This window comes from Pleuronectes platessa, chromosome 3 (assembly GCF_947347685.1).
Source record: "Pleuronectes platessa chromosome 3, fPlePla1.1, whole genome shotgun sequence".
NCBI classification, from domain to species: Eukaryota; Metazoa; Chordata; class Actinopteri; order Pleuronectiformes; family Pleuronectidae; genus Pleuronectes; species Pleuronectes platessa.
Genome location: NC_070628.1, coordinates 5,459,612 through 5,474,512, shown reverse-complemented (window position 1 = coordinate 5,474,512; position 14,901 = coordinate 5,459,612). Strand labels below are relative to the sequence as shown.

Sequence of the window (14,901 nt, the reverse complement as noted above, 5' to 3'; positions counted from 1 at the left end):
CAGCGTGCAGCCCCCACATTACAACACCTGTCCTGACCTGGAAAAGGGAAAAGACAGAAATTAAGCAGAAACAGTGTTTGCTGGCTTCAAGGCCAAAGTGTCATGAGCGAGCTGCCCCGCCCCCTCTACTGTCCAAACCCGGAAAACCAGTGTGATAACAACCCAAAGAAGCAACAGACCGCAAGACGTCACCGATAATTCAACCTCTGCAAACAACACCAGAAAATGACACATGCACCACACACTCCCCTTCAACACAGCTAACAGTAACATTACATATCATTATCAATGTTTATAAGTAGTCAACAAGGGCATATAATGCAAAATATCAGCAATAGCATGGACAACAATCTCGGCTGGGCCCTCAGACAGAGTTGGTCAACATTTTGTTATAATTCTTTCAGCAACGAAAGATAGGAATTGTAAAAAACATTCTATTTTCAAATTAAGTTTATTTTTTTAAAAAACTAAAAGAAAGAACCTTAAACCTTCTAATTTTCAAAATAGAAACAAAAATAAAACTGTCAACAAATAAACATCATGAATCATCAGTGTTTGAGTTTGTAAATTAACAGGATTACACAAAAACCACTGAACTGACACCATGACATTTTGTGGAGATGTGGGACGTGGCCATAGGAAGAATACACACAGGAAGTTTCCCACAAACTTAACACAATACGTATATGGTTAATTCCAAGTGACAGCAAACAAGCACACAACTGCAGCTGAAACTGAGGTCTGACTGACTGCGTGGATGGTAAACACTTTAGGGGTGATAGTGCAAGCACATGGCAAATAGTGCTGCAAATTGCACGACACAAAACGATACAATGCATTAAAGTGGCAAAACACCAATCTAGAGATTCCATGTTATAATAATAAGAGAAGCATAAAAAGGGTTTGGTTGATTATGAAAATGTGGTGGAACAAACTACAATCTGTTGGCCGCCACCATCTTGATAATTAACTGGACACGCTGCTTTGACATATTACATAATACTTATTAGCCTTGGTGGAGGTATGGACTGTCAGAGCAACATTCTAGTTTCATGTTAGCAACAGATAAGAAAGATGTGTAAAGACAATGGGAGATGGAACTCTAGGTTTATTATGTTACATCCAATACACTTCCATGATTATTAAGAGACCATTGCTGCTCACAAATTAAACTTTTGAGTTTGTGGTTACAAAGTCATGAACATGGTGTTTAAGTTGTGAGAACATTGCTGTAAGGCAAAGTTTTACTGACGTTACTGTCAGTATCTAGAAGCCACAGTTACACAATCTAACCTATTAACAGGCGAGTCAAATAACACAGGAAATGCATAGAGCTGTTTTTTTAAACTAAGAATAATGAGGAAACTGTTTTTTACTAGTTGAGATCTGACAAACCGTCTCACACAGGCAAGCAGACCGTTCTGACTTCAGTCTTTCATTTTCTAAGTGATAGATTTTTAACATTTATAATTATAATTTTTGATGAGCTTCATTTAAAGTCATACTTTCTGTTGAGAAGCTGAAGACAACACTGGCCATGTTGTCGACAGGAGCTGAATGTGTGTTCATGGGTTTGTTCCTGTACATCTCAGGTAAGAATGATCGTTTATTTCAACAACACTAACTGTGAATCGGAACTGAACTGTAAGAAATTGAAATGTTTATCAGCATATTAGTCAATTGTAGATTGATTTGAAGAAAAAAGATGACACTCAAAATGTTTTCTCATATTCTGCTCTTCACATATATTTCAACAAATTGGTATTTACAAAAACAATTAATTTACAGTTTATCTACTAGAACTTAAGAACTGTAAAAATGCTTTTCTGTTAAAGGGGTTGGAGCAAACAGCATCTGTGCCTTAAAAGGTTCATCAGTGGATCTACACTGCTCAGCTCAACTTCCCACATCAAGTATGAAATGGTTCACTGTTCGCGGGGAGGGAAACAAGATGGTTCCAGATCAGATCGTTGACGGAAAACATGTGAACATATCTGAAGAGAGCGACTTCACTATGACGATCAATGATCTGAGAGAGAGTGATAAAAACTTTTACTGTTGTAGTGGCGTTAATGAAAGATGCCAGAGGAGAGTCATTCAGCTCCTTGTTGCAGGTACAATTGTTCAGTTATATATTATGAATATATTATTGCAAAATAACATCAGTGCATTCATTCTTGTTTTATTCAACATCATCTCAGACCTGCAGGTGAAGGTGTTTCCTGCCACAGGAGAACAGACAGTGTCACTGATGTGCAGCAGCAGTTGTCCTCTGACTGAAAGACCTGTGGTCTATATCTGGTACAAGAACACAGAGTTTCTCTATAAGGACTTGTCTCCTTGGTACCAGGAGCTAATCAGCAGCGAGGAATCAGTCACATACTCCTGTGCTGTCAAAGGCTACGAGCATCTCAGAGCCCCTGAAGTCTCAGTGGGTGAGTGACAACATGTGGCTCTGTGATGGCAGATTTTATATTTAGTTATGTTTCATGCAAGGAATGACAGTTATAGATGGGAATGTTATTCTGAGATGTATTTCTGTGTGTTTAAGACTCTAACATGTGGGGGTCAGCTTAGGAGACTCAGATGTGTATTCGTTAGAGATTCGTCTGTGCCTCTGCTGAGACAAAAGGTATTCACACCTAGAGTCTTTCATGGGTCATCCAGCAGAGATGGGGGTCTAAGAGAAACTTGAAGTCTAAGCAGATGCCTGATGTAATGGGTAGTGAGACTTTCGAAGGGGTCCTTCATTCAGATTGGAGGTGACCAAATCTAAGCCTGAAGACAACACGCAGAGAGCTGATTGGATAAACATTCTACCTCTGTGAAAGGAGGGGCTTATTTAGTATAAATCAAATGTGATTCCATTGTTCTGTGCCATTGACCCAAGTCTGACTAAGTGACAGGGTGCTCTGGTCCCTAGCCGCAGCTAGGTAGAATTGTATGAACCAGAATTGATAATTGTCTTTGCTGTGAAATGTAATAAAATGTTCCATTACAGCTCCGTATCCTGCTGCCTTGATTTGTAAAGTTTGTGAAACACTGTTCACCACAGAATGTCGTTTTTCTTTTGTCCAGCTTCTCTCACATCAGCCTGCTTCACTGTGACCTATGCTAAAGGCAGAATGTGCTCAAATCAGCAGAGACCAGAAGATGAGCCGTGCTCCATCACATATCCCAGAGGTGAAGTTTCACAAATAATTACACAAACACACTCCCAACCCCGTACGTTTAAATCCTTTAAATAATGTTTTCACAATTTATAAGATCTACAGTGTTTCACCAGAGATCATTAGTTACCTTACACGTTGAAGCCCGGTCATACTGAGGTCCTGGTTAGGGACCATGAGATATGAGTTCTGGTTGGGTTAAGGTTAGGCATGAACTGGTCAAGAATGGAAACGTGTGTGTGTGTATGTGTACAAATTAAATAAAGAAAGTATGGATGGATTTTCACTCATCATTACGTGACAGGGATTATCCAGTAACTGAAGAGATGAAGTGGTGAGAAGCAGTTTTTTTTTTCTCTCCCAACAGAAATACATGTTCAAAAGATTGAAGACAGGTGGCTTGTCAAACTGGCCTGTAACACCAGCTGTCCACAGACTGAAGCTCAAACCATCACATGGTACAAAAACAGACGATTGGAGCAGGAACCACAACGAGTTCCCATCACCTCTCCTGACTCTTACTCCTGTGCTGTAGAGCACTTGTTCTCAGATGAAGTTTGTGAGTATGAACCCGTTTGTTTTATAATTCATAAAAGATTTGAGTCAAGAGCCTGTAAAAGGGAGAAAGATCAACTGTTTGATGATTTGTTTAAAATCTCTGCTTCAGGTGTTCAGGATCAAAACTGCTTCACAGTGAATTATGTCAACAGGAGGATCTGTGCTTTGCAAGGTTCCTCAGTGAACATCTCCAGTGAATACTCACATCCTTACTACCAGCAGCCGAAGTATAAATTGTGGTATAAGAGTAGGAGAAGTGACATGGAGGCTGGTGAAGAGCTGATAAGGAATACAGATCATATTCAGTTTCATGAAGTGATGAACCTCCACATCCTGACAATCAATACACTGAACAAGAATGACTCAGCAGAATACATATTCAGAATAAGAAGTGATGCAGGGAAATGGGCGGCTGCTCCTGGGGTGACTTTGGTCGTCACAGGTAGGTACAGTGTTTAGATTAAATACATGCATACTTTCTATAGAGAGTTACTATTGATAAAAATAAGACAACTAATTCAACAAACTAATAACATTTACCCTTCTTGCTTATTTGGTTGTTTTAGAAGACACTTGTTCAGGAACGTCTTTATCAACTGACCAATCTCATCTTTCAGATCTGAAAGTGAAGTTTAGTCCTTCTGAGGAGGTGACCGAGGGGCAGAGAGTCACGCTGACCTGCAGAACCAGTTGTCCTCTGACGGACAACATGAACTACATTTGGTACTTGAACAATCAACCTCTGAATCTGACAAAAACACAAAGCAAGTACCTGGTTCTAGACCCCGTCAGCAGTGAACATGAAGGAAACTACTCCTGCAAAGTTAAAATGCTCCAAAGGAGCTCTCATCAAAAGATGCTCACTGTCCACAGAAGAAGAAAATGGACTCAAGCAGCCATTAGAATCGTTGTTCTTCTCCTGGTTGTAATACCCATCATCGTCTTCTTCTGGATCAGGTGAGCATCACTGTGCTCTGCTTCAAAACAATGACTTTAACATTCTCTTTCACACTAACCTGGCTTCACCTATTCATTTCACTCTCTAGAAGAAAGAAGACTTCCATCCAGTCTCCTAGAACTGAAACCTCTGTCAACTTGGAGGAGGTAAAGCTGAGAACTTTAACAGTTTCTTCCATTAGACAAACGTCCTCATCTAATCAGAGAGTTCAACTGAGTCCAAACAGCAGCTTCAACCATTGTTCTAATGAAACAGAGATGTATTGTCCCATATGTTCCATGAATGTTATATTTTACAATACTGTACATAAATCATGTTTTATTTTCCAAGTACATTTCAGTTTTTAATTTAATATACATCGAGAGTTATTCCAGGCAAATGCAGCTATATTGAACCCTCCCATTCATTTGACCTCCATTTGGAATCTGTTAATTTTATTAAGAGAATTTTAAATACACAGAAATAGTAAATAAAAAATGTTCTCTTGTCTCTTCATCAGATAAGCCCAGATCATGAGTACGAGAACAACTCGGCTCAACCAGTAGAGGAGGATGATATTCTCTAAAGCAGCATCCAACACCCCAACAACAGAGATGCTCTCTACTCACAGATCCATTCACATCAGCCCCAAGAAGAAGAGCAAAGCCCCTATGCTGTTGTCAGCTTTACACCCAAAACAACACCTGAGTAAACATCTGTTATTAAAAGTGATTCAGACTTTGTGACATCTTAGAATTAAAAGCTGCCTAACTCCATATTCATTATTTTATATGTTTGTATTAATAGGCTATTTTGATTGTAATGGCATTTCCTTGACATGTTATCTGCTATGCTGAATGTTATTAAAGAGTCTTATGACGAATATGAATAAAACAGATATTTCTAATAAAAAAATTAATTATATTCATTTTTTTTATGTTGCAACGTGATTGACCACAAGTCTACAAATGCATTTCTATTTCCTCTTTCAGGCAAACTGGCCTGTTAGTGGAACTCTAAAATTAGCACATCACTTCAGACAAAGGCCTTGTCTAAACTACTGCAGACAACAAACACTCATACGAGCTTGCTGTGCCAGTAGGTGGTGGAAAATGTTGTGATCAAAAATCAACCAAACTATGGAGGAAGGTACATGACTTAAGTATAACTAGTTCATTGTGGCCGTGTTGATGATACATGTTTTGACATGGTCTGATGTTGAATCTTCTTTGTTCCTCTTCTTTCTCTAGCCTACATCATCCTGTACATAGTAGGGGCTGTTGTTGTTGTTATCGCCTGCTTGATGGGAGGAGCCTTCTTTCTCTACAAACGAAGCAAACAACACGAGGCCGTACCCACTTTGTGAGTCTATGGGAAGGTGCGACAAGTGTGTGGAGAAGTTGTGTGTCGGACTCGTGGCCTGAGTGTCACATCTCTCTCGCTGTCATTTGCTGTCGTCTCTCTACTGACCACATAAAATGTCCTGTCATCAGTCTCAACTTGTGTGAGTGTCTGTATCTCAGGTGTAACTCATACTCATGGTTTAACATTGGTTTTAGGCCAATTTATACATTTCATTTGACACACGAAACCACATTGTTGGACAAAATCTAAAAAAATTATTCACATATTCTTTCACAGTGAAGTTCCCAAATGTATTTCTATGACTTGTTGAAGTTAAGTTGAACACTGAACTGTATTTTGTGAGTTACCCAAGGAAGTACATTTTTTATTTGGTGAAAGAAAGATCATCTCTCTCTTTTTCTGTTTTCAGTGAATGTACAGTTAGTGTGTCGTTAAAAATCCTGTGTAAATGTAAACCTAATAAAGTATTTGTTGGCTAAATGGGTCACTTGTTGTGGTTATTTTATATATTACAATTTTTTAGTAATGGAACTAATAATGTCTGAGTGTGTTTTAGTCTATGTTCTGTCTGGAGCGTCCAGTTCAGATCCATCTCTACTGACGACATAACGCTGTTAAAGGAAGTCACAAATATACATATATATTTTAAAGTTCAGTTTAAAGTTTAAAAGAAAGAAGTGAAGAAGACCTGATGTTTGCTGGCTTCAAGTTCAAAGTGTAATGCATGAACAAATACAGAGACATGGCATTTTCTGAATATTACAGCAAATATCAAAAACATTGGGAAAATCGGAACATGAAATATTCAAAATAGAAAAATGCATATGTGGCATACCTGATTACACAGTATGATACACACATTGAAAACATTCACCCAACAAAGAGTGACACCTCCACCACAACACACACAGCTGCCAGCACATCTGGACCCCCCCCACCAGCGTGCAGCCCCCACATTACAACACCTGTCCTGACCTGGAAAAGGGAAAAGACAGAAATTAAGCAGAAACAGTGTTTGCTGGCTTCAAGGCCAAAGTGTCATGAGCGAGCTGCCCCGCCCCCTCTACTGTCCAAACCCGGAAAACCAGTGTGATAACAACACAAAGAAGCAACAGACCGCAAGACGTCACCGATAATTCAACCTCTGCAAACAACACCAGAAAATGACACATGCACCACACACTCCCCTTCAACACAGCCAACAGTAACATCACATATCATTATCAATGTTTATAAGTAGTCAACAAGGGCATATAATGCAAAATATCAGCATTAGCATGGACAACAATCTCGGCTGGGCCCTCAAACAGAGTTGGTCAACATTTTGTTATAATTCTTTCAGCAACGACAGATAGGAAGTTTAAAAAACATTCTATTTTTAAATTAAGTTCATTTTTAAAAAAACTAAAAGAAAGAACCTTAAACCTTCTAATTTTCAAAATGTAAATAGAAGCAAAAATAAAAATGTCAACGAATAAACATCATGAATCATCAGTGTTTGAGTTTGTAAATTAGCAGGATTACACAAAAACAACTGAACTGACACCATGACATTTTGGGGGAGGGGTGGGACGTGGCCAAAGGAAGAACACACACAGGAAGTCTCCCACAAATTTAACTCAATACGTATATCGTTAATTCCAAGTGACAAACAAGCACACAACTGTAGCTGAAACTGAGGTCTGACTGACTGCGTGGATGGTAAACACTTTGGGGGTGATAGTGCAAGTATATGGCAAATAGTGCTGCAAATTGCCCGACACAAAACGATACAATGCAGCAATGTGGAAAAACACCAATCTAGAGATTCCATGTTATCATAATAAGAGAAGCATAAAAAGGGTTTGGTTGATTATGAAAATGTGGTGGAACAAACTACAATCTGTTGGCCGCCACCATCTTGAGAATTAACTGGACACGCTGCTTTGACATATTACATAATACTTATTAGCCTTGGTGGAGGTATGGACTGTCAGAGCAACATTCTAGTTTCATGTTAGCAACAGATAAGAAACTTGTTTAAAGACAATGGGAGATGGAACTCTAGGTTTATCATGTTACATCCAATACACTTCCATGATTCTTAAGAGACTATTGCTGCTCACAAATGAAACTTGTGAGTTTGTGGTTACAAAGTCATGAACATGGTGTTTAAGTTGTGAGAACATTGCTGCAAGGCAAAGTTTTACTGACGTTACTGTCAGTATCTAGAAGCCACAGTTAAACAATCTAACCTATTAACAGACGAGTCAAATAACACAGGAAATGCATAGAGCTCTATTTTTAAACTAAGAATAATGAGGAAACTGTTCTTTACAAGTTGAGATCTGACAAACCGTCTCACACAGGCAAGCAGACCGTTCTGACTTCAGTCTTTCATTTTCTAAGTGATAGATTTTTACCATTTATAATTATAATTTTTGATGAGCTTCATTTAAAGTCATACTTTCTGTTGAGAAGCTGAAGACAACACTGGCCATGTTGTCTACAGGAGCTGAATGTGTGTTCATGGGTTTGTTCCTGTACATCTCAGGTAAGAATGATCGTTTATTTCTACAACACTAACTGTGGATCATAACTGAACCGTAAGAAATTGAAATGTTTATCAGCATATTAGTCAATTGTAGATTGATGGAAGAAAAATATATTTTCTCAGATTCTGCTCTTCACATATATTACAGCAAATTGTTATTTAAAAATGTTGTATGTACAATTTATCTACTAGAAGTTAAGAACTATAAAAATGCTTTTCTGTTAAAGGGGTTGGAGCAAACAGCATCTGTGTCTTAAAAGGTTCATCAGTGGATCTACACTGCTCAGCTCAGCTTCCCACATCAAGCATGAAATGGTGCACTGTTCGCTGGGAGAGCAACAAGATGGTTCTAGATCAGATCTTTGCAGACGGAAAACGTGTGATCATATCTGAAGAGAGCAACTTCACTATGACGATCAATGATCTGAGAGAGAGTGATACAAACACTTACTGTTGTAGTGACGTTAATGACAAACAAACTAAATGCCAGGGTGGATTATATCAGCTCCTTGTTGCAGGTATAGTGGTTCAGTTATTTATTTTTAATTTATTACTGCAAAAATAACATCAGTGCATTAATTCTTGTTTTATTCAACATTATCTCAGACCTGCAGGTGAAGGTGTTTCCTGCCACAGGAGAAAAGACAGTGTCCCTGATGTGCAGCAGCAGTTGTCCTCTGACTGAAAGACCTGTGGTCTATATCTGGTACAAGAACACAGAGTTTCTCTATAAGGACTTGTCTCCTTGGTACCAGGAGCTAATCAGCAGCGAGGAATCAGTCACATACTCCTGTGCTGTCAAAGGCTACGAGCATCTCAGAGCCCCTGAAGTCTCAGTGGGTGAGTGACAACATGTGGCTCCGTATCCTGCTGCCTTGAATTGTAAAGTTTGTGAAAATCTGTTCACCACAGAATGTCGTTTTTCTTTTGTCCAGCTTCTCTCACATCAGCCTGCTTCACTGTGACCTATGCTAAAGGCAGAATGTGCTCAAATCAGCAGAGACCAGAAGATGAGCCGTGCTCCATCACATATCCCAGAGGTGAAGTTTCACAAATAATTACACACAAACACACTCCCAACCCCATACGTCTAAATCCTTTAAATAATGTTTTCACAATTTAAAAAGATCTACAGTGTTTCACCAGAGATCGTTAGTTACCTTACACGTTGAAGCCCGGTCATACTGAGGTCCTGGTTAGGGACCATGAGATATGAGTTCTGGTTGGGTTAAGGTTAGGCATGAAGTGGTCAAGAATGGAAACTTATGTCTGTGTGTATGTGTACAAATTAACTAAAGAAAGTATGGATAGATTTTCACTCATTATTACGTGGCAGGGATTATCCAGTAACTATTTGGTCACTCAAGTTATTAGCCCATCTCGATTAACGTGTCATAGATGAAGTGTTGAGAAGCAGTTTGTTGTTTTTTATTCTCTCTCAACAGAAATACAAGTTCATGTTCAAAACACTGAAGACAAATGGCATTCCAAACTGGCCTGTATCACCAGCTGTCCACAGAAGCAAACTCAAAACATCACATGGTACAAAAACAGAGGATTGGAGCAGGCACCACAACCAGTTCCCATCTCCTCTCCTGACTCTTACTCCTGTGCTGTAGAGCACTTGATCTCAGATGAGGTCTGTAAGTATATTTATATATTATTATGTTATTGCTCTGTTATAATTCATAAAAGCTTTGAGTCAAGAGCCTGTAAAATTGATAAAGATAAACTGTTTGATGATTTGGGGCGGTTTGGCCAAGGGGGTAGAGTTACCCTCCAACAAGAAGGTTGCCGGTTCAATTCCCACTCTTCCCCATATGCATGCCATAGTGTCCTTGGCAAGATACTGAACCCCTAAATGGCCCCTCATAAAATGTTGAGTGTACTAAAAATGTTAGTCGCTTTGGACAAAAGCGTCAGCTAAATGATATGTAATGTAATGATTTTGTTTAAAATCTCTGTTTCAGGTATTCAGGATCTAAACTGCATCACAGTGAATTATGTCAACAGGAGGATCTGTGCTCTGCAAGGTTCCTCAGTGAACATCTCCAGTGAATACTCTTATCCAAAGAACCATCAAGCGAATTCTTTATTGTGGTATAAGAATAGTAGAAGTGATATGGCGGCTGGTGAAGAGCTGATAACGAATACACATCGTATTCAGTTTCATGGAGTGATGAACCGCCACATCCTGACAATCAATAAACTGAACAAGAATGACTCAGCAGAATACATATTCAGAATAGGAAGTGATGCAGGGAAATGGGCGGCTGCTCCTGGGGTGACTTTGGTCGTCACAGGTAGGTTCAGTATTTAGATTAAATACCTGCATACTTTCTATAGAGAGTTACTATTGATAATAATAAGACAACTAATTCAACAAACTAATAACATTTACCCTTCTTGCTTATTTGGGATGTTTTAGAAGACACTTGTTCAGGAACATCTTTATCAACTGACCAATCTCATCTTTCAGATCTGAGAGTGAAGTTTAGTCCTTCTGAGGAGGTGACCGAGGGGCAGAGAGTCACGCTGACCTGCAGAACCAGTTGTCCTCTGACGGACAACATGAACTACATTTGGTACTTGAACAATCAACCTCTGAATCTGACAAAAACACAAAGCAAGTACCTGGTTCTAGACCCCGTCAGCAGTGAACATGAAGGAAACTACTCCTGCAAAGTTAAAATGCTTCAAAAGAGCTCTCATCAAAAGATGCTCACTGTCCACAGAAGAAGAAAATGGACTCAAGCTGCCATAGGAATCGTTGTTCTTCTCCTGGTTGTAATACCCATCATCGTCTTCTTGTGGATCAGGTGAGCATCACTGTGCTCTGCTTCAAAACAATGACTTTCAAATTCTCTTTCACACTAACCTGGCTTCACCTATTCATTTCACTCTCTAGAAGAAAGAAGACTTCCATCCAGTCTCCTAGAACTGAAACCTCTGTCAACTTGGAGGAGGTAAAGCTGAGAATTTTAACAGTTTCTTCCATTAGACAAACGTCCTCATCTATTCAGAGAGTTCAACTGAGTCCAAACAGCAGCTTCAACCATTGTTCTAATGAAACAGAGATGCATTGTCCCATATGTTCCAGGAATGTTATATTTTACAATACTGTACATCAATCATGTTTTATTTTCTCAGTACATTTCAGTTTTTAATTTAATATACATCAAGAGTTATTCCAGGCAAATGCAGCTATAATGAACCCTCCCATTCATTTGACCTCCATTTGGAATCTGTTAATTTTATTAAGAGAATTTTAAATACACAGAAATAGTAAATAAAAATGTTTCTCTTGTCTCTTCATCAGATAAGCCCAGATCATGAGTACGACGACATCTCGGCTCAACCAGTAGAGGAGGATGATATTCTCTATAGCAGCGTTCAATTCCCCAACAACAGAGATGCTCTCTACTCACAGATCCAGACACATCAGCCCCAAGAAGAAGAGCAAAGCCCCTATGATGTTGTCAGCTTTACACCCAAAACAACACCTGAGCAAACATCTGTTATTACAAGTGATTCAGACTTTGTGACTTCTTAGAATTAAAAGCTGCCTCAGACCATATTCATTATTTTATATGTTTGTATTAATAGGCTATTTTGATTGTAATGGCATTTCCTTGACATGTTATCTGCTATGCTGAATGTTATTAAAGAGTCTTATGACGAATATGAATAAAACAGATATTTCTAATAAAAAAATTAATTATATTCATTTTTTTTATGTTGCAACGTGATTGACCACAAGTCTACAAATGCATTTCTATTTCCTCTTTCAGGCAAACTGGCCTGTTAGTGGAACTCTAAAATTAGCACATCACTTCAGACAAAGGCCTTGTCTAAACTACTGCAGACAACAAACACTCAAACGAGCTTTCTGGGCCAGTAGGTGGCGAAAAATGTTGTGATCAAAAATCAACCAAACTATGGAGGAAGGTACATGACTTAAGTATAACTAGTTCATTGTGGCCGTGTTGATGATACATGTTTTGACATGGTCTGATGTTGAATCTTCTTTGTTCCTCTTCTTTCTCTAGCCTACATCATCCTGTACATAGTAGGGGCTGTTGTTGTTGTTATCGCCTGCTTGATGGGAGGAGCCTTCTTTCTCTACAAACGAAGCAAACAACACGAGGCCGTACCCACTTTGTGAGTCTATGGGAAGGTGCGACAAGTGTGTGGAGAAGTTGTGTGTCGGACTCGTGGCCTGAGTGTCACATCTCTCTCGCTGTCATTTGCTGTCATCTCTCTACTGACCACATAAAATGTCCTGTCATCAGTCTCAACTTGTGTGAGTGTCTGTATCTCAGGTTTAACACATACTCATGGTTTAACATTGGTTTTAGGCCAATTTATACATTTCATTTGACACACGAAACCACATTGTTGGACAAAATTTAAAAAAATTATTCACATATTCTTTCACAGTGAAGTTCCCAAATGTATTTCTATGACTTGTTGAAGTTAAGTTGAACACTGAACTGTATTTTGTGAGTTACCCAAGGAAGTACATTTTTTATTTGGTGAAAGAAAGAGTCATCGCTCTCTTTTTCTGTTTTCAGTGACTGTACAGATAGTGTGTCGTTAAAAATCCTGTGTAAATGTAAACCTAATAAAGTATTTGTTGGCTAAATGGGTCACTTGTTGTGGTTATTTTATATATTACAATTTTTTAGTAATGGAACTAATAATGTCTGAGTGTGTTTTAGTCTATGTTCTGTCTGGAGCGTCCAGCTCAAATCCATCTCTACTGACGACATAACGCTGTTAAAGGAAGTCACAAATATACATATATATTTTAAAGTTCAGTTTAAAGTTCAAAGAAAGAAATGAAGCAGACCTGATGTTGGCTGGCTTCAAGTTCAAAGTGTAATGCATGAACAAATACAGAGACATGGCATTTTCTGAATATTACAGCAAATATCAAAAACATCGGGAAAATCGGAAAATTGAAATATTCAAAATAGAAAAATGCATATGTGGCATACCTGATTACACAGTTTGATACACAAATTGAAAACATTCACCCAATAAAGAGTGACACCTCCACCACAACACACACAGCTGCCAGCACATCTGGACCCCCCCCCCCCACCAGCGTGCAGCCCCCACATTACAACACCTGTCCTGACCTGGAAAAGGGAAAAGACAGAAATTAAGCAGAAACAGTGTTTGCTGGCTTCAAGGCCAAAGTGTCATGAGCGAGCTGCCCCGCCCCCTCTACTGTCCAAACCCGGAAAACCAGTGTGATAACAACCCAAAGAAGCAACAGACCGCAAGACGTCACCGATAATTCAACCTCTGCAAACAACACCAGAAAATGACACATGCACCACACACTCCCCTTCAACACAGCCAACAGTAACATCACATATCATTATCAATGTTTATAAGTAGTCAACAAGGGCATATAATGCAAAATATCAGCATTAGCATGGACAACAATCTCGGCTGGGCCCTCAAACAGAGTTGGTCAACATTTTGTTATAATTCTTTCAGCAACGAAAGATAGGAAGTGTAAAAAACATTCTATTTTCAAATTAAGTTCATTTTTCAAAAAAACTAAAACAAAGAACCATAAACCTTCTAATTTTCAAAATATAAATAGAAACAAAAATAAAATGTCAACGAATAAACGTCATAAATCATCAGTGTTTGAGTTTGTAAATTAGCAGGATTACACAAAAACCGAACTGAAATCATGACATTTTGTGGAGGGGTGGGACGTGGCCAAAGGAAGAATACACACAGGAAGTTTCCCACAAACTTAACTCAATGCGTATATCGTTAATTCCAAGTGACAGCAAACAAGCACAAACTGCAGCTGAATCTGAGGTCTGACTGACTGCGTGGATGGTAAACACTTTGGGGGTGATAGTGCAAGCACATGGCAAATAGTGCTGCAAATTGCCCGACACAAAACGATACAATGCAGCAATGTGGCAAAACACCAATCTAGAGATTCCATGTTATAATAATAAGAGAAGCGTAAAAATGGTTTGGTTGATCATGAAAATGTGGTGGAACAAACTACAATCTGTTGGCCGCCACCATCTTGAGAATTAACTGGAAACGCTGCTATGACATATTACATAATACTTATTAGCCTTGGTGGAGGTATGGACTGTCAGAGCAACATTCTAGTTTCATGTTAGCAGCAGATAAGAAACTTGTTAAAAGGCAATGGGAGATGGAACTCTAGGTTTATTATGTTACATCCAATACACTTCCATGATTATTAAGAGACCATTGCTGCTCACAAATTAAACTTTTGAGTTTGTGGTTACAAAGTCATGAACATGGTGTTTAAGTTGTGAGAACATTGC

The 14,901-nt window shown here is 38.8% G+C and overlaps 2 protein-coding genes across 4 annotated transcripts; both read left to right on the top strand.

Moving 5' to 3' along the window:
• Positions 1-1,316: 1,316 nt before the first annotated feature.
• On the top strand, positions 1,317-5,589 carry LOC128437305 (uncharacterized). Of its 2 annotated transcripts, XM_053419403.1 has the most exons (9): positions 1,319-1,592; positions 1,836-2,114; positions 2,202-2,435; positions 3,079-3,183; positions 3,538-3,729; positions 3,838-4,170; positions 4,346-4,685; positions 4,775-4,832; positions 5,186-5,589. In XM_053419403.1, exons 1-9 carry the CDS (start codon positions 1,538-1,540, stop codon positions 5,249-5,251), a joined length of 1,662 nt encoding a protein of 553 aa, XP_053275378.1. In that variant the 5' UTR covers positions 1,319-1,537; the 3' UTR covers positions 5,252-5,589. The 2 variants fall into 2 exon arrangements, with proteins under 2 accessions (XP_053275377.1, XP_053275378.1); XM_053419402.1 differs by lacking the exon at positions 5,186-5,589 and having other exon boundaries at positions 1,317-1,592; positions 4,775-5,145.
• Positions 5,590-8,316: 2,727 nt separating this feature from the next.
• LOC128437301 (uncharacterized) lies at positions 8,317-13,208 on the top strand. Of its 2 annotated transcripts, XM_053419395.1 has the most exons (11): positions 8,317-8,563; positions 8,791-9,081; positions 9,170-9,403; positions 9,499-9,603; positions 10,009-10,206; positions 10,534-10,866; positions 11,043-11,382; positions 11,472-11,529; positions 11,883-12,090; positions 12,355-12,511; positions 12,613-13,208. In XM_053419395.1, exons 1-10 carry the CDS (start codon positions 8,509-8,511, stop codon positions 12,369-12,371), a joined length of 1,839 nt encoding a protein of 612 aa, XP_053275370.1. In that variant the 5' UTR covers positions 8,317-8,508; the 3' UTR covers positions 12,372-12,511; positions 12,613-13,208. The 2 variants fall into 2 exon arrangements, with proteins under 2 accessions (XP_053275370.1, XP_053275369.1); XM_053419394.1 differs by lacking the exons at positions 12,355-12,511; positions 12,613-13,208 and having other exon boundaries at positions 11,883-12,286.
• Positions 13,209-14,901: the final 1,693 nt, after the last annotated feature.